This window comes from Tursiops truncatus, chromosome X (genome assembly GCF_011762595.2).
Source record: "Tursiops truncatus isolate mTurTru1 chromosome X, mTurTru1.mat.Y, whole genome shotgun sequence".
In the NCBI taxonomy this organism is placed as follows: domain Eukaryota; kingdom Metazoa; phylum Chordata; class Mammalia; order Artiodactyla; family Delphinidae; genus Tursiops; species Tursiops truncatus.
The window spans coordinates 86,829,581-86,855,193 of NC_047055.1; the positions used below are offsets into that span (position 1 = coordinate 86,829,581).

At 49.4% G+C, this 25,613-nt stretch overlaps 1 protein-coding gene across 5 annotated transcripts in view; it reads left to right on the forward strand.

Moving 5' to 3' along the window:
• The window catches only part of OTUD5 (OTU deubiquitinase 5), a 28,586-nt gene extending 4,466 nt beyond the window's left edge, over positions 1 to 24,120 (forward strand). For 2 of the 5 annotated variants that reach the window (XM_019943576.3, XM_019943579.3), the window contains 8 exons: positions 6,609 to 6,702; positions 14,735 to 14,799; positions 14,887 to 15,043; positions 15,140 to 15,288; positions 19,351 to 19,554; positions 21,032 to 21,233; positions 21,322 to 21,435; positions 21,747 to 24,120. In XM_019943576.3, coding sequence (XP_019799135.1) covers positions 6,609 to 6,702; positions 14,735 to 14,799; positions 14,887 to 15,043; positions 15,140 to 15,288; positions 19,351 to 19,554; positions 21,032 to 21,233; positions 21,322 to 21,435; positions 21,747 to 21,871 — 1,110 coding nt within the window. In that variant the 3' untranslated portion in view covers positions 21,872 to 24,120. The remainder of the gene's footprint in view (positions 1 to 6,608; positions 6,703 to 14,734; positions 14,800 to 14,886; positions 15,044 to 15,139; positions 15,289 to 19,350; positions 19,555 to 21,031; positions 21,234 to 21,321; positions 21,436 to 21,746) is intronic. The other 3 variants (XM_019943578.3, XM_019943580.3, XM_019943581.3) reach the window with 2 other exon arrangements.
• The last annotated feature ends 1,493 nt before the right edge of the window (positions 24,121 to 25,613 follow it).

Here is a 25,613-nt window from a genome sequence, read left to right on the forward strand (position 1 = left end):
AGGTAGGGTTATGTGTAGAAAAAGTTTAGGCTTTGGAGCTGGCAGGCCTGAGTTCAAATCCCAGGATCTCCTGCTTAGCTGCCAAAAGTCCACCCATGCCCAAGGTTATTGAGTGTCTGAATACCTGACCTGGCCCACCTTGGACCTTGGCTGATTCTTCTCTTGAAGTTTCCCCAGGATCATCTGGGTTCTTCCTAGGAGCCTTTGCAACAACTGATCTTTGTTGGCAAAAACCCTTCATTTGGCTTCTAGGAACCTGCTGATTCCTCTGGTGAGGAGGCAGAGTGGTATAGCAGGAAGTGGTCTCTGCCTGGGTGGTCTGGGTTTGAGTCCTGTATCTTTTGGTAGTTCCTTTTTCTGGGCCTCAGTTTCTCCATCCATAAAATGGGTAGTGGTGGGGAGGGAAGTTGTACTCATTGCTTTGAAGCTAGTTGTAATCTCTTTAATTCTCTGCTCTCTACTCCCCCCATCCATTGTGAAAGTTTTGAGTGGGACCCCTTGGCTTTGGGAGTATGCTATGAAGTTTCAAGCAGTTACCAGCTTCCCTCTCACCAGCCACTGCTGTAGGCCTTTGTGTGTGTGTTTTTTGTTTTCTCTTGTTGTTGTTTTTATTTTTTGGCTTCACCACTCAGGATGTGGGATCTTAGTTCCCTGACCAGGGATTGAACCTGCACCCCTTGCAGTGTAAGCATGGAGTCTTAACCGCTGGACCGCCAGGGAAGTCCCTATGTGTGTGTTTGTGTTTTTTTTGTTTGTTTGTTTTTTTAATTTATTTTTGGCTGTGTTGGGTCTTTGTTGCTGCGTGTGGGCTTTCTCTAGTTGCAGTGAGTGGGGGTACTCTTCGTTGCAGTGCACGGGCTTCTCATTGCAGTGGCTTCTCTTGTTGCGGAGCACAGGCTCTAGGCACGCAGGCTTCAGTAGTTGTGGCACACGGGCTCAGTAGTTGTGGCCGCACAGGCTTAGTTGCTCCGTGGCGTGTGGGATCTTCCCGGACCAGGGCTCAAACCCATGTCCCCTGCATTGGCAGGCGGATTCTTAACCACTGCGCCACCAGGGAAACCCCCTGTGTGTGTGTTTTTAACAGCTTTCTTGAGATATAATTCACACATCATGCATTTCACCAGTTCAAAGTGTACAATTCAGTGACTTTTAGTGTAGTCACAGAGTTGTACATCCATCACCACAGTCAATCAATTTTAGAACATTTTTTTCACCTCAGAAGGAAACCCTGCATCATCATCATCTCCCATCCCCTTATCCCCTCTCGGCCTCTGACAACCACTAATCTACTTTTTGTTTTGATTGATTTGTCTTTTCTGGATATTTCATATAAATGGAATCATACAACATGCAGTCCTTTGTGACTTCGTTCTTTCACTTAGCATAATGTTTTCAAGGTTCATCCATGTTGTAGCATGCATCAGGACTTTGTTTCTTTTTGTTGCAGAATAATAGAATCTTCATTTTTTAATCCCCCTCACCCCCCTACCCCAGTGGCCTGGCAGTAGGTTTGGGGCCTTTTGCTCTTTTCCGATTCCTCTGCCCTGGAGAGCTTGTGTTAGTCCTTAGCAGTGTGTCTGTCTGTTTCTCATTGGATGGGTTGCCTATGTTTAGCCCGTGGAGCAGAGCCAGTGTTCCTGGGTATTTTGGGGGAGAGAGGGGTGGTCTTGGCACCAGGCTTGCTGGGACAGAGCTGTGTAGCCCAGAATACTAAAAACCTCTTGGCCGTGGGTTCTGGGAAGACATCTGTCCATGAGCTGCCACTGCTGCTGCCATCTCCCCCTGCCTCCTCCCCGTTTCAGTGGCAACTCATTCATCAATAGACAGAGTCAGCAGCTTCCCAGGCTGGGAGGGGGGATTCCAGGCCCCTGCAGCCTTAATTCTAACCCTTTCCCTGGGGGGATGCAAACAGGGTGGATCTTGTGGGATGTGAGCATTGCCACGTTGCCTCACAGCTCACACAAGGGAGTGCTACAAGGAGGTTGTATTTGTTTCCTGTGGTTGCTGTGACAAATTACCACAAACTGGGTGGTTTAAAACAACAGAAATTTATTCTCTCACAGTTCCGGAGGCCAGAAGTCCGAAATCAGTTTCACTGGGCCCAAATCAAGGTGTTGGCAGGGCCACACTCACTCCACAGGCTCTATGGGAGAATCCAGTCCTCTTCCAGCTTCTGATGGCTACTCCCATTCCTTGGTTTTTGACCGCATCACTCTGACCTCTGCCTGCTTCTCCTCTGTGTATGGGTGGTCTCCTCCTCTGTCTGTATCAGGTCTTCCTCTGCTGTTCTAAGGACACTCGTGATTGCATTTAGGTCCTACCCTGATACTCCAGGATAATCTCCCCATCGCAAGATTCTTAACCACATTTGCAAAGATCCTCTTCCTGTAGCATTTACAGGTTCCAGGGATTAGGGCCTGATGTCTTTGGGTGGTCATTATTCAGCCTTCTACAGGGGTGTTCTTGTTTCCCTTCCAGGGCGAGGAAGGGAACTCATTAAGTGCTCTCATACTGGGCAAAGTCCTATAATATTTGAGTCTTCCCAGTATCCCTATTATTGGGAGGCTTGTTATCCCATTTCACAGATTGGAAAACTGTGGCTCAGAGCAGTTCATCACATGGCTAATAATTAGTGGAGTTGGATTGAAACCTCAGTCAGTTGGGTCCCACAGCCTGCTTCAACTTCTGTTGTGCCTTTGGACCAGTAGGTTGCAGTCTTGTACCTTGGATCTCCTGGTGTCAGAGAGCTTTGCCCAACCCCTTTGTGGAGGCTCAGAGATGTGGAGGGAGTCAGCCACAGGTTCAGCAGTGGGCTTGGAAGATTCAGGGTCTGGACTTTTTGTATTTTTATTTTATTTTATTTATTTTTAATTTAATTTTTGGACTGCGCTGCACGGCATGTGGGATCTTAGTTCCCCAACCAGGGATCGAACCCTGCAGTGGAAGCACAAAATCTTAATCACTGGACCGCCAGGGAAGTCCCAGGGTCTGGATTTGACTTTCTTAGGCCTGGACATTGATGTAGCTTATGCCTGGGCCAGCTCCCACCTTTCACTTCCGCCAGACCTTCCTTCCTGGGCCATTTTCCTAAACGACTCTCAAGTTGGCACTTTGGAGGCTCCTATCCAGCTGGGGAAAGGAAAAGACTGTGCTCTGAGCTCTTGGGACTCTAAGCTCTTTTTGGAGCCCAGGACCATGACCTCCCTGTTTTCTCCCCGCAGAGGGAGAGAGAGAAGGGGTTTCAGCCAGAGCCTGCTTTAAAGGCTGCTGGTGCCAAAGGCAGTGGGTGGCTAGTGGTCTGGCCTCCAGTTCCAGGCCCAGATGCTAGTCTGGCTGCCCCAGTACCAAAGCCTTGCTTGTGCAAGGGGAATGCTCAGGCCTTCTTCATTTTTAAGGACAAATCAGGATTTTCCCAAATGGGCTGCCAGGTACATCTCCATGCTGTGACTCATGAGGCTTCTCTTGTTGCCTTTACGCTAGGCTTTGCTGGTGCCCGAACCCCAGTTCCTTTCTGCCTTTGTAAAATGAAGATAATGCTTTCTGCCACCTGAGCTGTGGTAAGGACAGTTAAATGAGGTCACCTTTTGCATCTGGCACCTGGCATGGGCAGGCATTCGGCTAATATGAATTCATCTTTTTTCTTGGCGCTGCCCTGCTTACTTGCCTAGTCCTATCCAGGACTTTAGCTCTGCTGAACTCATTGCTGGGCCTCTGGCATCCCTGGAGTGACAGAAGTGATCTCTTATCCAATTAACAAGCATTTCTGGAGGTCTTGGTGTTTTACTCCTTTACCCAGGTGGCACCTCCTCTCAAGTGCCAGCCTTAATGACTGGCCAGGTCCCTTCCTCTGTTTCACAGCACACCTGTGTTCACCTCTTTCAAAGCCCTTGCTCACACTTCAGTGTGGACATTGCCTGTTTCCCCACCCCTCTAGCAGTTCATGAATTTATCGAGGTTGAGACCAAATTTGATTCATTTTTCTGTCCTCATTGCCAGCCCAGGGTCTGACTTAGTAGCTGGTTGGTAAACCTTTGTTTGATGAGTAAGTAGGAGCCACTCTCGTCCTCTTTGATCCCCTGTCCCCTCTCGATCTCTTTTCCCCCCATCCTTGAGGACAGGAGGTTGCTGTGTGCCCTGCTTTTTTAGAACTACTTCTTCTGTCCAGTCTGGGGTTGTAGTCATAGTTGCAGCTTCCCTGCTGAAGACCCCTGACTAGGGCAGGCGCCATGGTGCTGGGAGATGGCTGACCCTGCAGGTCAGGGATAGGGGAACTGGCTGGAGTAGGCCAGTCCAATGTGACAGCCTCAGGGCAGGAGGGACACCTGGACTGCTGGAATGTTGTACCCAAACAAGAGTTTGTGCTGTGGAAGCCCATTAAGAGCTTCCAGGTGCCTTTGTCATCTCTGGAAAGCCAGCCACACCTTCCTGGCGTGCGGGCCCTGATGGTGGGGCTACTGGCTATTCCCTTGTCACCCTCTCTTCATCCCCTCCTGTCTAGCCACTCACCTGGGACTTTCTGAGGGCCTCTCAGTTGTATGTCATCTCTGTCTGTGCTGGTCTTGCCCCTTCTTCTGTTACTGATGACCACCTCACCAGTGCATGGTATGTTGTTTAGAAAGCCTTTTCAGGTCCTGAAGCCCCTCTGAACCTCTTGACAGCTGTCGGACAGATCACATATCCCCCGTTTGATAGGCTGAGGCTTGGAGAGTTCAGGTAGCTTACCTGAACTCATGCAACAAGTGAGTGACAGAGCTGGGGTTGGAACCCAGAGCTTTTTAGCCTCTAAACCCTGTGTTTCCTACTTTGCCAGGAATTTCTCTCACCTAGCTGGCTAAAAATGGCCTGCAGAGAGGTGACCTCCTCTGTCTCATTGGCATTAGCCCAGATCCTGTAAATCCCTAGGCTGGGTCGTGTCCCCAAGGAGCAGCAGCCTTGGGATTTCTGGTCCCTAGACCTGATGCGGGCTCAGGCTGGCTTCTTCTGGTGGCCAGCAGATGGCGCGAGGAGGCTGGGAAAGATCTGCTGCTTCTGGTTCGTTTTGTTTTGAGATGGAAAACGTGTTTTAAGTGACACGGACATTATTTTTTAATAGATTTATTTTTTAGAGCAGTTTTAGGTTCACAGCAAAATTGAGCAGGAGGTACAGGGAGTTCCCATATACCCCCTGCCCCCCCACATTCAGAGCCACCCCCATAATCAGTGTCCCCCACCAAAGTGATACATTTGTTACAATCATTGGACCTACATGGACACATCATAATCACCCAAAGCCCATAGTTTACATTAGGGTTTGCTCTTAGTGTTGTACATTCTATGGGTTTGGATAAATGTATAATGATGTAACCACTGTTACAGTATGTAACAGTATGTAACAGTATGTTTCACTGCCCTAAACAGTATGTAACAGTATGTTTCACTGCCCTAAACATCCTATATGTTCCGCCTATTCATCTCTCCTTTATTTATTTATTTATTTATTTATTCATTCATTCATTTATTTTTAGCCACGCCAGGCGGCATGCCGGATCTTAGTTCCCTGGCCAGGGATTGAACCCGTGCCCCCTGCAGTGGAAGCGTGGAATCTCAACCGCTGGATCACCAGGAAGTCCCTCTCCATTATTTTTTTTAAAAACATCTGAAAATACACACTTGTACAGATTCACTTAACCCCACACCTTTAGAGCCAGCTGTACTTTGGAATTCAGAAAAATTTCAGAATTTAGGAAAGTCACCTGGTATGTGTACTGTGTATTATGTAACACCTCCCGTCATAGTCAAACACCTGAATGTTTCTGCATAGAAATGTTTGAATATTCGCCTCTAGGTGGAATAAATGGGTTCTTGTCAACTCAGGTCGGATTGTGATGCTAAATGAGTTAGATAAAGACTTGATTTTAAAAGCTTTTAGAAGTTTGGAATTTTGGGTAAGGTATTGTATACCTCTTTTTATAAAGGAGGTGGTGAAGTAAAATCATCTGTAATACCAACATTTAGGGATAATATTTTGTTGTGTAAAGTCTTCCCAACTTTGTGTGCATGTGTGTTTGTATACATATGCATATATATATGTTAAATGTGTTCTATCACAAGTGACATCATACTTTGCATATGTTTTGCCTTATACAGTATATCTTGGAATTCCCTAGCTGTATGTGGAGCTCAGGAACTAGACTCTTGCCAGTCACTCCCTCCTAAACATCTCCCCTACCCTAAGTGACTAGAGGGGGTCCCCAGGTGAAACTTCTCGAGGTAAAGCCAGGTTTTCCCCCCCAGGCACTTGCTGGGTCTGGGCCTCTGGCTGCCTAGGGGAAGGCCCAACACTGGATTCTCAGCATGGTCAGCAGTGGTCAGAATACAGATGGGGCTTCTGCCCTTAGGGCAGCTGAGGCCCCTCTGGGAGCAAGTCTGCTCACACAGTGACTGATTCCCTAAAAGAAAGGGTCTCCTCCTGCTTCACATGCACATAGAGTTGTCAAGCAGGGCAGAGAACTGGACCCTGCCCATTGTCCTCTCAGCCAATCATCTGGGCCCCTTGCGAGCTCAGGGGCAGGGCCCTGGGGCGAGGGTACAGGCCTTTCCTGTTGCTGACCCCCACCTCTTCCCTCCAGCAGGAGCACTGGTTTGAAAAGGCCCTGCGAGACAAGAAGGGCTTCATCATCAAGCAGATGAAGGAGGACGGCGCCTGTCTCTTCCGGGCTGTAGGTGAGTCTCTGCCTCAGCCTTCAAGGGCCTAGGGCTGCCCCTGAGCTGTGTCCCAGTTGTCAGGAGTAACCCGTGTGACAGGGTTGGGGGCAGAGTTAGCTGATCTTTTAGGGACTCCAGGCCCCAGCCTCAAGTTAGTGTCTGGCCTCTAGCTCTCAGTCATGAGGCAGTATGGTGGTATGAGAGTAATAACAGCAATAATAGTGATAAAGAAAGTAACATTACTTAGGGACAGATTTCTCTGTCAGACACTACAGGAAACCCTTTTAATTCTCCTCCAAGCTAGGTAAGTGTAGGACTATTGCTTCCAGTTGTTAGATGAGAAAAACATCTCAGAAATAGGGAATGACTTACCTAGGGTCAGAAATACATAGAACAGTCGGGAGTCGGAGTCTGGGTTAGGTTAGTCTGAGGCCTCTTAACTGCAGCACAAAGCTGTCGCCCTGGAATCATAGAACTTTTTTTAAACTTACACGAAAGAAGAATAGTGAACCCTCATGTACCCATCATTCATCTTCAAAATAATCGTTAACATATTGCCAGGCTTGTTTCATCACTACCCCACCCACTCTTTTTTACTCTTCTGAAATGAGTATTTTTAAAGCAAAACCCCATCATGGATCATCTCATTTGTAAATATTTCTGTATGTTTCTCTGACAGATAAGGGCCCTCTCTTTCTCTTTTAACATAACAAAAATGCCATTATCATACCTAACAAAATTAATAATTCCTTAATACCATCTACTATCCAGTCTGAGCTAGATCTTTGAAGCTTCTCTGGCTCTGAATCTCTGACTCAACAAGCAATTGTGAGGTCCTGTGCTGGTGTCCAAAGGAAGCTGGGAGTGTGATCTGATCCTCCCTTTGGAGCTCTGATATCTCCCAAGGAAAAGTGCCCTCCAATAGGAGCTTTGAGCTGGGAGTCAGAAGCCCTTTCTTCTAGTTCTTCCCCTGACTCATAACTTCCATTTTCCCATCTGTGAATGGTGTTGATTCTGAAGGGCTCATTGAATCCCTTCTGGGTCTGCTATTCTCTTAGTCTGTGCAGACCCATCATGTCTGTTGGTGGGCTGGACTGACTCAGGCTCCACTTCTGGCTCTACCACTGATTCTTGGTGTGCCCCTGGGCAAGCCCCTCTTTTTTCCCTGAGCCTGTTTTCTGTATCTCAGGTACCTGTGTACCATGAGGCTAAAAGATGTCGTGTTATAATGGTTAAATGAGATTACTTTAGTAAATCCCTTTAGTGCCTGACTTGGTAGACTCTCATGGAACAGTAACATTGATAAAGCTTGAGTGCTATTATTAGTGGTGCCTCAGAGCCACAAATGTTTGAGTGGGTGAAAGAAAGTTAGGTGGGGTGACTGGTTGCCTCCCTATTCTACCAAGCAGAAGAGGTTCAGGCAATGGAATCTGCTGGGCTGGGAAAACTCCAACCTTCCTATCCCTGTGGCTCAAGTCCATGTTCTCCCTGGGATGTTTCCTAGAGAAAGAGCTAGGTTTGGGGGCATCTTGGACCAAAGGAAGGCAAAGAAAGAAGACGTGGGGGCCCATGAGGTGTTAGGCCTGTGCCGAGACCTTAGGTTGAATGTGGGCTAAGCAAGGCTGCTGGTGGAGTGAGGGTCAGAGAATGCAGCTGGGCATCTGGATCTTGGGTGGTCTTTGAGGCAGACCTTGGGCCTGGTGAGGACCTGGCTTGGCAGTAACCCATGTCAAGAACAAAATTTAAGTGTGTGTCCATCTAGCTGTTCTCCCCAAACACCTTCTGACCCTTCCCCCTCATTGGGGCCTTCCAGTAAGGGGCCTAAGTTTACAGGAAGAGCTGACCATGACAGGTTGAAGGCCTTTCCCTATCAGCACTATGGCTACACATTTCCTCTGACTGGGCTGCCCTTGGGTTTTCTTCGTAAAACCTCAGAAGCCCCACGGTCTCTCCCTGAGAAGTACATGATCCCCGGGTCTCTAGGCCTCACCTTGAGGTTTCCCTGGGGCAGAGTGCACAGGACATGTGCCTGGGAAGGGGACTTTATCCTCAAGCTTTCTGCTGCCCCTTTGCTTCCAGCCTAGCTTGGGACAGGGACAGGTGGTAGTTACCCTAGGCTCTGGTGAGAAGGGCTACAGGCTGCCACATATTGAATAGTAGAAGGACCACGTAACTGAGGGCTGGAATTGGAGGGGGGACCAACATAGAGACCACTCTGTCGTTCCTTGACCCCGAGTGATTGCTAGGCATTCCTCAGGGTGCTTCAGGTTCACCTGCAAAATTGCGATCATTATCCAATGAGACAGGTGAGAAGATTGAGGCTCAGGAAAGGGAAGTGACATGCTCAGGGTCATTAGTGGCAGAACTGCATGGGAACCAAGAGGTGTCCAAAGGACACATTCTTTCTATGACCCTAGGGAAGCCCTAGCTTCTTAGCTTAGCTGTCAACTGACTGGGTGACCTTGGCTTTATTCCTTGACCTCTCTGGGTCTTACTTCTTCCAGCTAGGAACCTGTGGTCCTCTACTCTTAGGAATCCTGAGGCAGGTGGGTTTCTACCCTCTGTTTTACCTCTGAGGTCTGGGTGTCCCCAGTGTGAACCAATATCCACTGCTTGTGCCCAGTTCTCTTTTCCACAACCACCTGTTGGGAACTCATGAGCATTGGCACAGGCTTGGGTGGAGTGGAATTGGGAGCCTGGGTCCCAGAGGTATCCTGTGGTCCACCCTGCCCCTGCTATGCTCAGATAACCTCCTCCTGGAAACGTGAGTCTGCATCTCTCTTCCCTCCCTCTCTCTATATGGCTTTGACTCAGCAAAAACCTCTGGCCCTGGCCCTGGCCCTGGTCTTGGCCTTGGCCTCGGCCTCAGCCTCTGTGGGCAGAGTGGCAGCCACATGTGCGTGTGTCTGCGTGGGCCTTGGGGATACAGCTGGGACTGTGCACGTTACAGTGATGGGGCCCAGAAACATTAGCGAGGCCCACTGCTCTGGACCTTTTAGTCTTGGAACATGGACTATCAGCATTGGAGGAATGGATCTTAGATCAATTTTGACTCTTCTATAAAAGGGAAATAGGCCTTAAGAGAAAGTCAGGGCCTTATTATCTAGGTCACACAGCCAGTATCAGAACATTGGTGTTTGAGGTTGAACCAGGCCAGAAGGAGAAGAATCCCATGGGCCACCATGTACACCAGCTTCTGTTGACCTCTCTCTGCCCTGCCTCCTTCAGTGTTCCCATCTTTGCAGTGGGCATTTTATTTATCTATCTATCTATCTATCTATTTATTTATTTGTGGCTGCATCGGGTCTTAGTTGCAGCGCACGGGATCTTTCGTTGTGGTGCGCAGGCTCTCTATTTGTGGCATGCAGGCTGCCCTGCGGCATGTGGGATCTTAGTTCCCCTACCAGGGATCAAACTCACGTCCCTTGCATTGGAAGGCAGATTCTTAACCACTGGACCACCAGGGAAGTCCTGCAATGGGCATTCTTGAGTAGAGGAGCAGGCATCTCAGAGACCAGGCTATTGAGAGGGCTGAGTTCTGCTGTCTCCCCCGCTGAGGGTGTGCCAGTTGGGGTAGCTGGGGCCACAGGCCAGGTATGCACCACAGCTGCTTGACAGGCAGGTGAGGCCTTATTTTTGGTTCATCCCCTCAGTGGGGCCAGGGTTCCCACTGGGCCAGGAGAGAAGCAGGGAATAGAGCAGGTCCTGTCTCCCCCTACTGCTTTGTACACACATTCGTGTGGTTTGTTTTTAGATTTCCCTGCACACACCAAGCTTCCTTTTCTGTCCTCAGTGGAACTCGCTGTGGCTCTTCCAGCAGGCAGGTAGGCAGGCAGGCAGGCAGCAGCCTGGTAGGGAGGTAATCCCCAGGTGCCTCTAAAACAAATTGTAGGGCCTTGTACTTAAACTCTTTATTTATTTTTTTAAAAAATTTATTACTATTATTTTTGGCTGCACCATGCAGTATGTGGGATCTTAGTTCCCCGACCAGGGATTGAACCCATGCCCCCTGCAGTGGCAGCATGGAGTCTTAATCACTGGACCTCTAATGAAGTTCCCCTTAAACTCTTTAGAGAGTCCAGGCTCTCCTGTCTTGCTCTTCCACATAATTCCTCAAAAAACAGTGACTACATTTTGGGGGACCTTCCCCCAGGCAGCAGGGGAGGGAGGTTGAGACAAGTCTGTTAGAGCTATTGGCTATTCCCCGCTTCCATCAGGCCCCGTGGCAAAGGCTAGGAAGGAGGTGTGGAGGGGTCCTCAGTTTGTACAGCCTCATATCTTGTCCAGCCTTCAGTCTTTCCTGGTTGGTGGCAAGGGCATCTACTTGTTGGATGCGATAGTTCTCTGCAGTTGTGAGGGTTGTTGTGTGGGTATTTGGCCTCAGGGAACATCTTTGGCAGGATCTGCTGGTTGTGTGCATGCACATATGCATTTCTATGCTGGTGTCTCTGTATGCTCAGAGAAAGGACAGAAGTAGGGTGTGGGGAGGGAAAGTTCATGCTGACCTCTGTGGCCCTAGTGAGGGGTACAGCCCCTGATATCTGTAATCTCTGCCCACTTTCAGGCCTTTCCTGCGTTCCAGCTGATTCCTGCTTGTGCTGGTGGGGAAACTGAGGCAGTCAGGATCAGGCCTGGCCTAGAGAGTCAGGTGGCTAAGGTGATAGCTGGATTGGGAGTGGTGGTAATGTCACCTGGGGCGTCAGTGCTTGAAGTTACCAGTTACACCTTGAAAGCCTGGCCTCTCCTTCAACCTCCCAAATGTGTGACCTTGGGCCAACTATGCCACATTTCTGTACCTCAGTATCTGTCCTGTGGAAAGTAGGGTTTTTTTGGGTAAGAATGGAATGAGTTAGAATGTGAAAAGGCCTTGGTGGAACCAACTGTAGTATTGTACTGAGGATTTCTGAGCCCTATTTGGGTTGGGGACAGAGGTGAGGTAGTGGGGACCCCCTTTCAGCTGGACTCCGGGAGGGGAGAGCAGGTGCAGATTGCCAAGTGCAGTGTCAGCAAGAGGAGGAGTTTCGGTTTCTATCAAAACAAGTGCTGTGAATTCCCCTACCTCTGCAGGACCATTGGGCCCTTTCCCTCCACCTTAGACTCCACAGGGAAATCCAGCTCAGCCCCTGGTTCCATGTGCCACCTTCTCGGGAGGAGGAGGGCTTTCTGGAGGACAGAGGTAGGGCTGGCAAAATCAGACAAGCATCTCCTGAGTGAGGATTTCTGTGTTCTTAGCCCTGCACTGGGTGTTTTTCCTGCCTTATGTCATTCAAAAGATCCTTCTACTCTCCCTCATTGGCAAGGTACTGTTGCTCTGTTTCCTTGGTTCAGAGATGCACATTTTCTTACATGTTGATGATCCCCAAACTAGGGTACATCTTATAACCAGTGAGGTGGGTTCCCCCCCCCAAAAGCTGTGATTAAATACATGTACCGTAGAGAAGGTGGTATTTTACATTTTATAGATAAGTAGAGAAGGTCATACTTTGCCCACATGTAAGGAACCCATTTTGTGAGGCCTGTTTGGTTGCTGAAGATTTGAACTATAGGCACAGAATGTAGGCTTGTGGACCTTTGGATTCAGCAAAGGTAGAGAACCAGTTCTGCCTTCATGAGGAGGGACAACCTAGACTTTGAGTTTGGGGCTTTCCTCTGGCTGATGAAGTGCAACAGAAATGAGGAAGGGCTTAATAAGTGGTTCCGGTGACATTCTAGCTGACTTGTGGGTGGCTGGCTATCTGAAGGAGTCATCGTCCTCCTTATGACAAACAGGAGCCCTGGCTCTTGAACACCTAGTATGCTTTAGGTGTTCGGCAGACCATCCCCGTAGTCTTAACGCCCCATGAGAGGAAGAGGAGTTATCTCCCCCACTTTATGGATAAGGACATTGCAGCCCAGAGTGGTTAAAGGCCTTTTCCAGTGCCACATAGCTTGGTTAAAGGCCTTTTCCAGTGCCACATAGCTAGGAGGCAGAAGAGCCTTTCTGTCAGGCAAAGGAGTCAGTGACAGGGCAATGGGGGGACCCTCATGGGAAGGTTCTCCCCCAACTCCCTTCCCTGTCTACAGTCTCCCCTCTTTCCCCCAACTTCTTGCATCTGGCATCTAGGTCGGGTAGATCTACCTCCCAGGCCTGGAAATGCCTGTTGACCCTTCCCTAGGAACATCTCAGCCACCTCCCTGAGCCTGATAGACCAACCCCTATTTTTTAACCCCTTCACTCCTGTCTCAGTTCCTGTTTACTGCAGCTGCTGACAGCACTGCCTCTTTGGCACCCCAAGTTTATTCTACAGAAATAGCTCCTCGGGCAGCTCCGGCAGCCACAGCGGGTTCTGTGGTCCTGGCTTCTAAGAAAGGCAGCGACAGGGGGCCCCCAGCCTGTGCACAGGGCATGTGACTTGCTGGAAGTGCTGCTGGGGGGTGGGGCAGGGGAGAGTGTGGCCGCAGAACCCACATCCTTGTTTACATCGGTGAAGGGACTACCCCTTCGCGCCTTCACAGCCCCCACTCCCCATCCCTCTCAGGTCTCTGCACCTCCAGGAGGACGTGAGACAGGCATGGGCCCCGTTTTCTATCTCACAGCGGCCTTTTTCTCCTTATCTCACATAACCCTCCAGGGAAGGAAGGGGAGGGCAGCGAAGGCGTTCTTCTAGCGATTCTTCACAGAGGTAGACTGGCTGTCATGGAAGAACTCTGCAGTGTTCCCTGCAGGACCTGCCCCTGCCCCTGCCCCAGTGCCCCAGGGAGATCCCGTCAGAGCAACGGTCTGGGGAGACAAAGGGAAATTCCCTCTTCGTCTTAGCCAGTGGACATAAGGCGTGCCTCATCTTCAAGCCCACTTTAATTTCTCAGGGAGAAGGCTCCCTGGCTCCCGCAGCCTTCCCATCCACTCAGCAAACTGTTCCCAATTTCTTGCACTGCATCAGGCTCTGAGCTGGGGGTGGACTTGGATGTGAACTGCCCTCTGCCCTCAGTGGGAACCCAGTGTGATCAGGCAGATGAAGTCTGTACGCACCTTTGATAAATCTGGTGATAAGAGGTGCTCTGGAGGGTGGGGAACTGTTTTAAGAATACATTGATATTTGATAAGTAGGCAGACAAGGAGGATGGAAATAATGTCTTGAAAAGGGAACAGCATGTTTGAACATCCTTAAGTGAGGCAGAGGGAGCCTAGTTCTTATTGTGACCAAAACCCTATAATGCCTGGACCATTTGGGCCACAGGCTGCCTTTCCTGAATTAAGCTTAAGTTAGGTGCATATGTGTCTTATCTCTCTTATAGAATACATGCTTCTTGCAGATAGGGGCAGGATTTTACTCACCTCTATCACCTTCACAGTACTGCACGTTCAGGCCCCACTACAGGAAAGGGGGCTCTGAGTGACTGCTCTGTCCCAAACCCAGTGCTAGTCACTTCACACCTATTATCTCATTAATCCCACGAGAGCCCTGCCAGGAAGGCATCCAGCTCCATCCCATGTTACACGTGAGGCATATGAAGGTCAGAACACTTGGGTCATTTGCCTCTGGTCATTTTGCTCACTAGTACCTAGCAGAATTGGGCTTAGAGCCCAGTTGTTTTTCTTTTCCTTTCCTTTCCTTTTTTTTTAACCTTATAAAGGCCATACTGACTCCTGAGAGTCAGGAAACTGAATTATAGAATTGAATCTGTCACAGACTTGACTTCTGTGTGACCTTGGTCAAGCCACAAACTCCCCGAGCCTCAGTTTCCTCATGTGAAAAGTGAAGGGGGTGTATGTGGAATTGAAGGTGCTTAAGGCCACTTAGGGATTTAAAATGTTTGTTGACAAAGTCATCTGCTCAAGAGGCCTGTGGTTGTGTCCCTCTTACCTGTACTCTTGTTCTTAAAGACTGTCCCTGCCTGCCTCTATTTTCATGACCCTATTCCAGCCCACAAGGCCAAGAACTCTCCATGCCTTAGGGTAGGAAAGGGCATTTCCCTGGCCCCCAGCCCTCCACCCCCAAGGATGGTTCTGTGACTCAGAACTCTTCTTTGGTGGCAGCTCTGACCCCAGCCTCTCCTTCTGTCCCCACAGCTGACCAGGTGTATGGAGACCAGGACATGCATGAGGTTGTGCGAAAGCACTGCATGGACTATCTGGTGAGACTTTGCAGAGACCTTGGGGCGGGGGCAGAGTGGGAGGATCTCTTCTCCACATAGAGCTTGCTCCTCTGATCTATTCTGCAGATGAAGAATGCCGACTACTTCTCTAACTATGTCACAGAGGACTTTACCACCTACATCAACCGGAAGCGGAAAAACAACTGCCATGGCAACCACATTGAGATGCAGGCCATGGCAGAGATGTACAACCGGCCCGTGGAGGTGTACCAGTACAGCACAGGTACTTCTGTGGTGTTGGTGAGCTACTGATCACGCCTGGTCCGAGCCTGCCCCACCCAGCCCATTGTGGATGCTCCCTCCTTCTCTTTCTCTGCAGAACCCATCAACACATTCCATGGGATCCATCAAAATGAGGATGAACCCATCCGTGTCAGCTACCATCGGAATATCCACTACAATTCAGTGGTGAATCCTAACAAGGCCACCATTGGCGTGGGGCTGGGCCTGCCATCATTCAAACCGGGGGTAAGCAGGTCCCCATGCCCAGAATGGATGCTGGATATAGAGACCAGAAATCTCTGTTGGAGTTTCAGTTTTGCCCCTAGCCCACAAAAATATCCTGTCCCCTCTCTGAGTCGCCCGTAAGGTCTCACCTCTGTGAAGTTAGGAAGTTACCCAAGGTGATCTCTCAGGGCTCATTCTGTGGTCTTGGTTTGCCTGTCTGAGCTGGTTCACCCATCTTTTGTGCCTGTTAAGGGTTGGCATTTGGGGATATGGAGTCACACTTGGGAACTGTGAGCCAGGGCTTGGTCTGGGTGTCTTGGCACCCACATGGATCCTCCTCCGAACCTCAGCAGGTACAGACAACTGTGGTCACAGAGACTTGGAGTGTAGGCCTGGCCCCACAACTTACTGGCTTGGGACCTAAGGCAGATTGTACAAGTAATTTGACTTGGTAGCTTGGCCGATACAGAAAGTGCCTAACACTGGGCCTGGTGCCTAATAGGTGCTCAGAAGGTGGCAGTACATTTTCTCAGCACACAGTGACAGATTCTGATTCTCTGTCTCATAAACAGTTGTCTGCTGGGGATTTTGGTATCTTCTATTCAGGTTTCACTTCCTACAAACAGAAAGTGCTCCTGCCTCATTTTAGGAAACACACCCTAACACCAACACACCCTCTAGCATAAAGGTTTTTTGGTTTTGTTTTTTAAATTTTTAATCTCAGAACAGTTTTAGATTTATGTAATTATTGTGATTATAGAATTCCCATATACCCTCCTATGATTAACGTATTAGCATAGTGTATTTGTCATACTTAATGAACCAATATTGATATATTAACTAAAGACCATATTTCTGTGACAGTTTTTCTGAATTTCCTTGTTTTTGATCTGTTTACAGACTCTATAGTTTTGCCTTTTCTAGAATGTCATATAATTGGAATCATAACAGTATGTAGTTTTTCCAATGGCTTCTTTCAAGTAACACTGTACACTTAAGATTCATCCGTGACTTTCTGTGGTTTGATCATATGTATCTTTTCTTTTTCCTTTTGTTAAAAATGTGAGTGCCCTAAGTTTTTTTTTTAGTAGACTTGTTTAGAATAGTTTTAGATTTACAGAAAAATTGAGAAGATAGTAAAGAGTTCCCATATACCCTGCTCCCCCTTGCACACATTTTTGCTATTATTCACATATCAGATGACTGTGATACATTTGTTACAATATATGAACCAATATTGACACATCATTATTAACTAAAGTCATAATATCTCCTTAGGCTCCCCTGTCTGTGATGGCTTCTCACACTTTCATGTTTTTGATGACATTGACAGTTTTGAGGAGTACTGGTCAGCTATATTGTAGGATGTTTCTCTTTCGGAATTTGTCTGATGTTTTTCTCATGATTAGACTGGGGCTGTGGGTTTTAGGGAGGAGGATCACAGTGGTAAAGTGCCATTCTCATCACATCATATCAACAGTGTATACTGTGAACGTGATTTTTTTTTTTTTTTTTTTTTTTTTTTTTTTTTTTTTGCGGTACGCGGGCCTCTCACTGTCGTGGCCTCTCCCGTTGCGGAGCACAGGCTCCGGACGCGCAGGCTCAGCGGCCATGGCTCACGGGTCCAGCCGCTCCGCGGCATGTGGGATCTTCCCGGACCGGGTCACGAACCCGTGTCCCCTGCGTCGGCAGGTGGACTCTCAACCACTGCGCCACCTGGGAAGCCCTGAACGTGATTTATAACTGTTGATGTCGACCTTGATCATCTGGCAGAAGTAGCGTTTATCAAGTTTTCTCCACTGTAAAATTAGTCTTCCCCCACACCACCCCCTTTTCCATGCTGTACTGTTTGGAAGGAAGTCATTTACAGCCCACACTTAAGAAGTGGGGTTAGGGGGCTTCCCTGGTGGCGCAGTGGTTGAGAGTCCGCCTGCCGATGCAGGGGACACGGGTTCGTGCCCCGGTCTGGGAAGATCCCACATGCCGCGGAGCGGCTGGGCCCGTGGGCCATGGCCGCGGAGCCTGCGCTTCCGGAGCCTGTGGTCCGCAATGGGAGAGACCACAACAGTGAGAGGCCTGCGTACCGCAAAAAAAAAAGTGGGGTTAGGGAATTCCCTGGCAGTCCAGTGGTTAGGACTCGTGCTTTAACTGCCGAGAGCCCGGCTTCAATCCCTGGTTGGGGAACTAAGATCCCACAAGCCGCACAACACAGCCAAAAAAAAAAAAGAGTATACACTCCATCTTCTTGAGAGCAGAGTATCTACATAAATTATTTGGAATTCTTCTGCAAGGGAGATTTGTCTCTTATCCTCCATTATTAATTTATTCAATCATTTGTATCATTGTGGACTGATGGGTATATCTTTAATACTTTTACACTTTGGGTTATAATCCAATAGTATTTTTATTTGATGCTCAAATTTTTCCAATTTTGGCTATTGGGAGCTCCTTTTGTTGGTTCCTGCGTCTCTGACATACCCCCATCATTGTGGTGGTGTGTTTTGGGAGCGCGGGGTGTTTCTTGGTTTGTTCGTTTTTCTTTTATTTATTTATTTATTTTAATTAATTAATTAATTTATTTATTTTTGGCTGTGTTGGGTCTTCGTTGCTGCACGCGGGCTTTCTCTAGTTGCGGCGAGCGGGGGCTTCTCTTCGTGAACAGTGCACGGGCTTCTCACTGCAGTGGCTTCTCTTGTTGCGGAGCACGGGCTCTAGGCACACAGGCTTCAGTAGTTGTGGCACGCAAGCTCAGTAGTTGTGGTTCGCAGGCTCAGCAGCTGTGGCGCACGGGCTTAGTTGCCCCACGGCGTGTGGGATCTTCCCAGAGCAGGGCTTGAACCCGTGTCTCCTGCATTGGCAGGCGATTCTTAACCACTGCGCCACCAGGGAAGTCCCTGTTTTATTTTGTTTTGAATACTTACTTTCTGGCACTGCAAGGTGCTCCAGGCTCACCTTGTATATTTCCTGCCCCATTCCTAGAACCAGCCATTTCTCCAAGGAGTCCTAGTTCCTTTTATTGGAGAATGTTATTAGAAACCAGCATCTGCTCCTTGCTATTGGGGTATCCTTGTTTCTAGGCCCTTTCAGCTGACAAAACAAGGAAGTATATGTGTATATACTAACCTGTGTGTATACACTTATCTAGAAATATTTCTATATGTAACCATCCATATCTACATGAAGCTATAGTTCTTACTGATATCTTTAACTGATGGGTACCTTGTTATTTTTAATTTGCAGTTCCTAATGACAAATGGTGTTGAGCATCTTTTCATGGGCTTATTTGCCATGAGTATATCTTTATATCTTCTTTGAAGTTGTATGTTTAGATTTTTTCCCCATTTTTTAATTGGCTTATTCTAACAGAGTTTTACATTCTTTTTGGACTGTTATCCATGGGTAAAAAATTACATTTTACATCATTACTTAGTGCATGCACACATTGGTGTGTGGTGTGTATATGTGCATTAAAATAAGTTTCACTGAGCAATACTTCACATTTATTCCCTGGGATATGCACTGATACTTTTCATTATTCCGTTTTTAAAAATCTGTTATGTCTCACAGCCTGACAGAGAACACTCTCACACAGTGTTCCACAACTCATAGCACCTCACACCATGCTGACACTGTTCTCTTGTCCAGTTAAATGCCCCAATAGTCCCTCTACCCTGTGCACACAGAGCTCACTTCTCGGGTGATCTTTTCTCCTTGTCCCATCTGGGCATAGGTGAGGAAGGCCTCAACAACTGAGTCGTCACTGGGTGAGGCTTCTTTAAATTCTAGCCCTGGCTGGAGAACACCTGACTGCCCCAGACTTAGTACTTCAGTTGAGGTGTCTTGGGGTTGGGAGCAGAGCTTCTGAGTATAGGAGTTTGGAATGACACGTCCCACAACCCAAACCTGCCTTCCCCCAGCCCCTGATGAATAGGCAGCCTGCCCAGGGGGTTGCTTAGTAAGAGTACCTGCCTTTGTGCCTCCTCTCTTGCGGGCCTGTGGGCCCACCTCCCTGAGCCAGTTCTGGCTCTTGGCCAGAGTTCAGAGTGTCAGCCCACATCACTGTTCCTCCCCCACTCCTTGCAGTTTGCAGAGCAGTCCCTGATGAAGAATGCCATAAAAACATCGGAGGAGTCGTGGATTGAACAGCAGATGCTGGAAGACAAGAAGCGGGCCACAGACTGGGAGGCCACAAATGAGGCCATTGAGGAGCAGGTGGCTCGGGAGTCCTACCTGCAGTGGCTGAGGGATCAGGAGAAACAGGCTCGCCAAGTCCGTGGCCCCAGCCAGGTGGGTCCTGGGGTCTGTCACTAGCCTGGCTAAGAACCTGTTAATTCCCACGTTCTGCCCACAAACAGGCAGAAAAAAACTAAGCAGTTTTGGCATCTGGGAGAGAAGGAAGCTCCCAGCCCCGTCTGTCCCTTATCTTGGCCTTAGTCTTGGCATTGTGCCTTAGAACTCTCAACGCTTGTGCAGAACTAGCTCTTTTAAGGAGTGAGGGAGGGCAGCCACTGATGGTGACATGCAGGGTTCATGGATAGTTTCAGAGGGACAGGCTCTTGCTGAATGTTCTTGTGTGGCAGGCTGTGTGCTGAGGATGTAAAATCAGGTCTGGCCCACTCCACCCTCAGTGATTCTGTCTGTTAAGGGAAACACATGCATCAGTGGGACCCTTGACCCTGGCTGGGAGACCAGTGAAGGTGAGGGCTCTGGTCAGTCTCCACACAGAAAGGTTGAATTTTTAGGGCGGGGAGTGGGGCATGACAGCCAGGCATTTGAGGAATCACAAGGAGTTTAGAGTGATTAATAGACATTGGCAAGAGCTGAGTAATTCGTTGAACAAATATTTATTGCAGGCACTGTTCTCAGTGTATAGGGGTACATTGGTGAGCCGGGCAGTCCCAGATCCCTGTACTTGTGGTACTTACATTTATGCAGAGTGGAACAAAATAAACATAATGAATAAATTAATTGAGAGGTGGTATGCATGAAAGATGTAGAGCAGGATAAAGGGGATGAGTAGGACTGAGTGGGGCTGAGAGTTCACAGTATTAAATAGCATGGTCAGGGTTGGCCTCAGAGCAGGTGAGATTTGAGCAAAAGCTTGCAGAGGTGAGGGGATTAAGTGCTTATGCCAGGGAAGGCAGAGGGCCAGCTAGAGCAAAGGCCCTGAAGTAAGTGCACACCAGGTGTGATTCAGAAGCAGCCTGGAGGCCATTGTGGCAGAAGAGAATGTAGTAGTAGATGGAGTCGGAAGGCGGTGGGGCCAGATTGGAAGGGGCTTGTGGGCTGTGGTGAGAACTTTGGCTTTTTTTCTGAATGAGGCAGAAGCCATGAGAGGGTTGTGAGCAGAGAAAGAGTGGGATCTGACTTAGGATTTAACAGGATCCTCCTGACTGCTGAGTGTAGAATGGAGTCTAGGGGGCAAGGGTGAAAGCAGGGGACCAAAAAGGAGAAGGCTACCATAGCAGTTCTGGTGACTGACGACAGTGCTGGCAAGGGAGGGGGTGAGAAGGGGATAGATTCTGGATCTATTTTGAAGGTGGAGGTAACAGGTTTCCTGTCAGATTGGCTGTAAGGGTGTGAGAGGGGCTTTAAAAGAGCTTACCTTCATCCTGTGGTCCATTGTGTGAACAGGAATGGTGGTGGCCTATGTAGAAGCTATATCATAGCCAGGATCCTGGGAGGGAGCGAGCCCTTTGGGAATGGGGCAGAGGAGGGTTGCGACTGGTGTTGGTCTTTACCTCCTCATCCTTGCTCACTGCAGCCCCGGAAAGCCAGCGCCACGTGCAGCTCTGCCACAGCAGCAGCCTCCAGTGGTCTGGAGGAGTGGACCAGCCGGTCCCCAAGGCAGCGGAGTTCAGCCTCGTCACCCGAGCACCCTGAGCTGCATGCCGAGCTGGGCATCAAGCCTCCTTCCCCAGGCACTGTCTTAGCTCTTGCCAAACCTCCTTCACCCTGTGCACCAGGTCAGTGACTTGCTGATAGGGAGCATGCAGGGGTCAGGAGGTCCTGCCTAGGTCCTGAGCCCTGCCTCTGACTGTCCATCTGCCCCAGGTACGAGCAGCCAGTTTTCGACAGGGGCCGACCGGGCTACTTCTCCCCTCGTGTCCCTCTACCCTACTCTGGAGTGCCGGGCCCTCATTCAGCAGATGTCCCCCTCTGCCTTTGGTAAGCCTCCTCTGTCTATGGTCCAGGGGCCAGCTGGGAGTTGGGGAGAGATGGCAGAACCAGCTTGTCCTGCAAAGGGGGCTTCTTGGGCCTCTGGCCATCTCCCCAGGAAAAGAGAATTTTTCAGGTCCAAGAGTCTGTCCCAGAGGCGGATCTGAGTGGGGTTTTGTAGGCCCAGAGGAGTCTTCTCCTTAGAGAAAAGAGTGATGGGGGCCTGAATGGGATCTCTCCAGAGCCAGGGATCAGCAGAGGGCAAGGAGAAGGCAGGCTTTAAAGTGCTCTGTCATCCTTTCTCCCTTCCTCTTGCCCAGCAGGCCTGAACGACTGGGATGATGATGAGATCCTAGCGTCGGTGCTGGCAGTGTCCCAACAGGAATACCTAGACAGTATGAAGAAAAACAAAGTGCACAGAGACCCACCCCCAGACAAGAGTTGATGGAGACCCAGAGACTGGAGACCATCTCCCAACCCCCACACTCCTGCCCTCTGGTGCCACCCCACCTTCTTTGGCTTTCTTCCCTCTTGCCTTCTTCCTTCTTCCCTCTCTCCCCTCCTTTCACTCCTCCCCACTTCCCTCCGGCTAGCCCACCCTGCGCGCCCTCTCATCGCTGCCACCACCATCATCACCTGTCTCTTCGCCAGCTGATGTGCCCTGTTGCCCCCTGCACAGCACCATCCCTGCATTCCACAGGGGACTCGGGCAAGGGTGCTGAAGGTAGGCGAGAGGCACACAGAGACAAACCAACTGGCAGCCAGGCAGCCCCTGAGGAGAGACATTCAGACAGAGGAAAGTCTCCTTGTCCCCGATTCCTTCCAAGATCAGAAACTTGTCACCCCACCACAAATGATGCCGGGGAGGTGGGAGGAAGAAGTGGGAAAATCCCCTTCCCAGTACCCCAAGAATGTCTGAGCCTTCAATGTTGAACTTTTTCTTTATTAAAACGTTACTTTTATCTTATAAAATCAACCAATCAAAAAGTGATGTAGACAACAGCACTGGCTCTATGAAAGTGGCATCTCTCTGGTTTGGGGGCAGGCAGGCCACGGGGCACGAAGATGTGATTGATGTCCCTGGCCTCCAGCTCTGTGGAGGCGGGCAGGGTCTAGTGTGAGCCAGGGTGGGGTGGGAGGGCAAGGGGGGGCAGGTGTCAAGTGGGCTTTGGACAATGAGACTCTGACCTTGCTGCATTCCTTATGCTTCCACCACCACCACCAGTCATTTTGGAATCTCGGGGTGGGGGGCACCTTTGAGGGTTATGGCCACCGCCCAGGATTTGAGTGTGGGGGGTGGGAGCAGCCTTGGCAGATGGGGCACCCATGCCCTGCAGGTGTCAGCAAGATCCGCCATCTGTAATGTCCTTGGCACAATAAAACCAAATGTCAGTTTCCCCTGAGCGCCTCTGTTCTGTGTGGGACAGGGGGTGGGTGAGCCTCTGATCAGAGGCGGTGATGGCACAGACCTTGGCTTGACCTCTAAGGGCCGTATGCTCTCCCTTGGGGTCTCTCTGGGGGCCCAGAGTTTGTTCATATTTGATTCACTGGTTACTAAACCAGCTTTTGGACCTGTTACCACCAAGAAAGCTCTGTCTTTGCCCATCGTCCTTGCCTCACTATTGGCACAGGATGTAGCCTGCCCACTCTATTTCCTGGGGTGTGATGGGAGCAGAGAACTGTGAGCTTAAAGGCAGGGACTGAACTTCCAACTTCTCTGCCTGCCTCTCGCCCCAATATGTTTGCTCTTTCCTTGTGATTGTTTGATTAGGAAATGCTTTGGTCAGCCACAACGGTTGCTTCATAGCAACATGAGTTTAGTGGAAGCGACCAGAGGGGACCTCCCCACACTTGGTTTTAGAAACCGAGGAATAGCTAAACCTTTTTTTGTTCATGTTCCCCAGTTCTCTGGACACTTCTGTCCTTGCCCTTCCTAGACTAGGTGAAGCCAAGGCAGAGAAGGATGGCTGGCCCTCAGGTTTTGTCAGTTGTCTTTGATGTCCCTCAATAATGGGGTTCTTGTGGAAGGATGTGTGTCCAGTTCTGCAGGTGAGGGTATGGCTGTCTGCAGGGTGTCTCTGTGGAATCCACTGGTTAAGCACATGTGTGGAGAGTTGGTTTGAAACCTCGGCTTTTTCTAACTATGTGGCCTTGGTCAAATCACAGGCTCTCTGAGTTTCAAGTGTCCCATGTGTGGGACAGGGGTGATTAATGTCTACTACCTCATGCTCTCTCTGGTTGTGAGCATTGAGAGAGTGTATATGGTCAACATAATGTATGACGGCGCAGTGCCTGCCACGTTCTGAGAGCTCAAATGTTAGCAGGTATTATTTATTATCCTAATGTTGAAATTTCTGCACCATTTGGCCCATTTTGGCCCCTGCCTACTTCATCTTGCCGCTCTGTCCAGTTTTCCTTGGCCTCTGCCTGGAATTTGCCTTTCCTCTGTCCCAAGCCTCCAACCTTGTCTTTCAAGATGGGTAGAGGGTCTCCTGAGAAGTCCTGTGTGACCCTGTCCACGTTCTCACCTCTATCTACAAATATGTCTTTACTCCTTTCCCAGTAACTGTACTGTCAACTTCCTGGGCAAGGGCTATGATGCCTGACTTATCTGTGTATCTCTTAATATCTGCACCCCCTCTAGGGCCTTGCAGGCTTAAGTAGACCCCTAATAAATGTTGGATGAATAAGGGAGAGTACATGTGTGTATTTGCTTTTTGGGTGTTTGTGTGTGTGTGTGAGACTGTGGTGAGTCCAAGTCTCTGTGCATCTCACAGTGTCTTTCTCTAGTGTGTGTGACAAGGGCTTAGTTCCAGGTGTGTCAGATGGTGACTGAGTGTGGGACTCTATCTCTGACAGTTTGTGTCTGTTTCTGAGACAAGTGCATGTCTGTGTGGGTCTGTCTGTGACAGGGCATCTGTGGTTTCTTTCTGATAGGGTGGATGTCCGTTTGTATTCCTGTGACAGATTCTGGGTAGCTATTTCTGGACAGTTTCAGTGACAACACTGCATGTCTGCTGGTGTGTGTGTGTGTGTGTGTGTGTGTCTGTGACTGTGACTGGGTCAATCCATGTCTGTTTTTGTGACACTGCCTATCTGTGGCTCTATCACATAAGTATATGTCTGCCTTTGGAGCAGTGCATGTGTGTCTTGAGCATCTGTGTGTCTTCCTGTGACAGACTCTGGGTCTCATTTCTGGGACAGTACAAGTCTTTCTGTGACACTGTATGTCTGATGGTGCCAGTATCTTTGTGACAAGTTCTGGCGGTATGTCTGACAGGACATTTCTGTGTCTTTGTCACATGGCAGTGTAGGTCTATGTGAATCTATCTGGAGTGCCTTTCTGTAACAGTGCATCTCTGGTGTCATTCTGGGACATAATTTTCTGGCAGCATGCCTGCCTGACAGTAGATTTCAGCCTCTGTGTGACAGTACATATGTACATGTGTGTCTAGGACAAGTTCATGTGAATGTGTCTGGCCGTATGTGTTTGTGTATTTCTCACATGCTGCTTCTGTGTGTGTGTCTTTGGAGTGCATGTCTGTCCATTTGCAGCATGAGGCCTATTTTTCCCAAATTTGTGACTGAGGGTATTTTACTACCTCCCCGAGCCCTCGTAGCCCCGTCTCTCTCATCCAGAAGCACACCCCAAGCCACCACTACTCTGGCTTGCTCCCAACCCCAAGAACCCCCCCCCCCGCCATTCCAGATTCTAGACCTGCTGACTGGGTTCATGGCTGGGTCTAGCCAGGTCTGTCTACGTTAAGGGTTCCACAAACACCGCACAGGCCGTGGCCTCCAGGCATGGGAACGGTGCCTTGGACCAGCGCTTCCCCTGAGGTGGTTGTCAGGGAGGTTAGCCCTCCCTGACGGCTGAACAGGTTCTTCCAGGATCCCCGGCTTCAGTTTCCGGGCGGAGGCCGCCGGGCGCCTAGAGGGCTCTGGTCCTGGTTTGAGGAGCACCCTTCCGGAGACAGGGTCCTGGATAACCACAGGCCGGGATTCTTAGAACCCTTAGAAGGCCTGGCGTTATCTCCGCGCTAATCTCGAGGCAGCGGCGGCCAACCAACTTCCTAGGAAAGGAGGCGGTGCAGGTTTTTTTTTAAGTTTATATATACACATACAGACACATATATAAAAACAACTCCGCGCAACAACCAAAACAAACGCGCTTGCTGCAAAAGGGA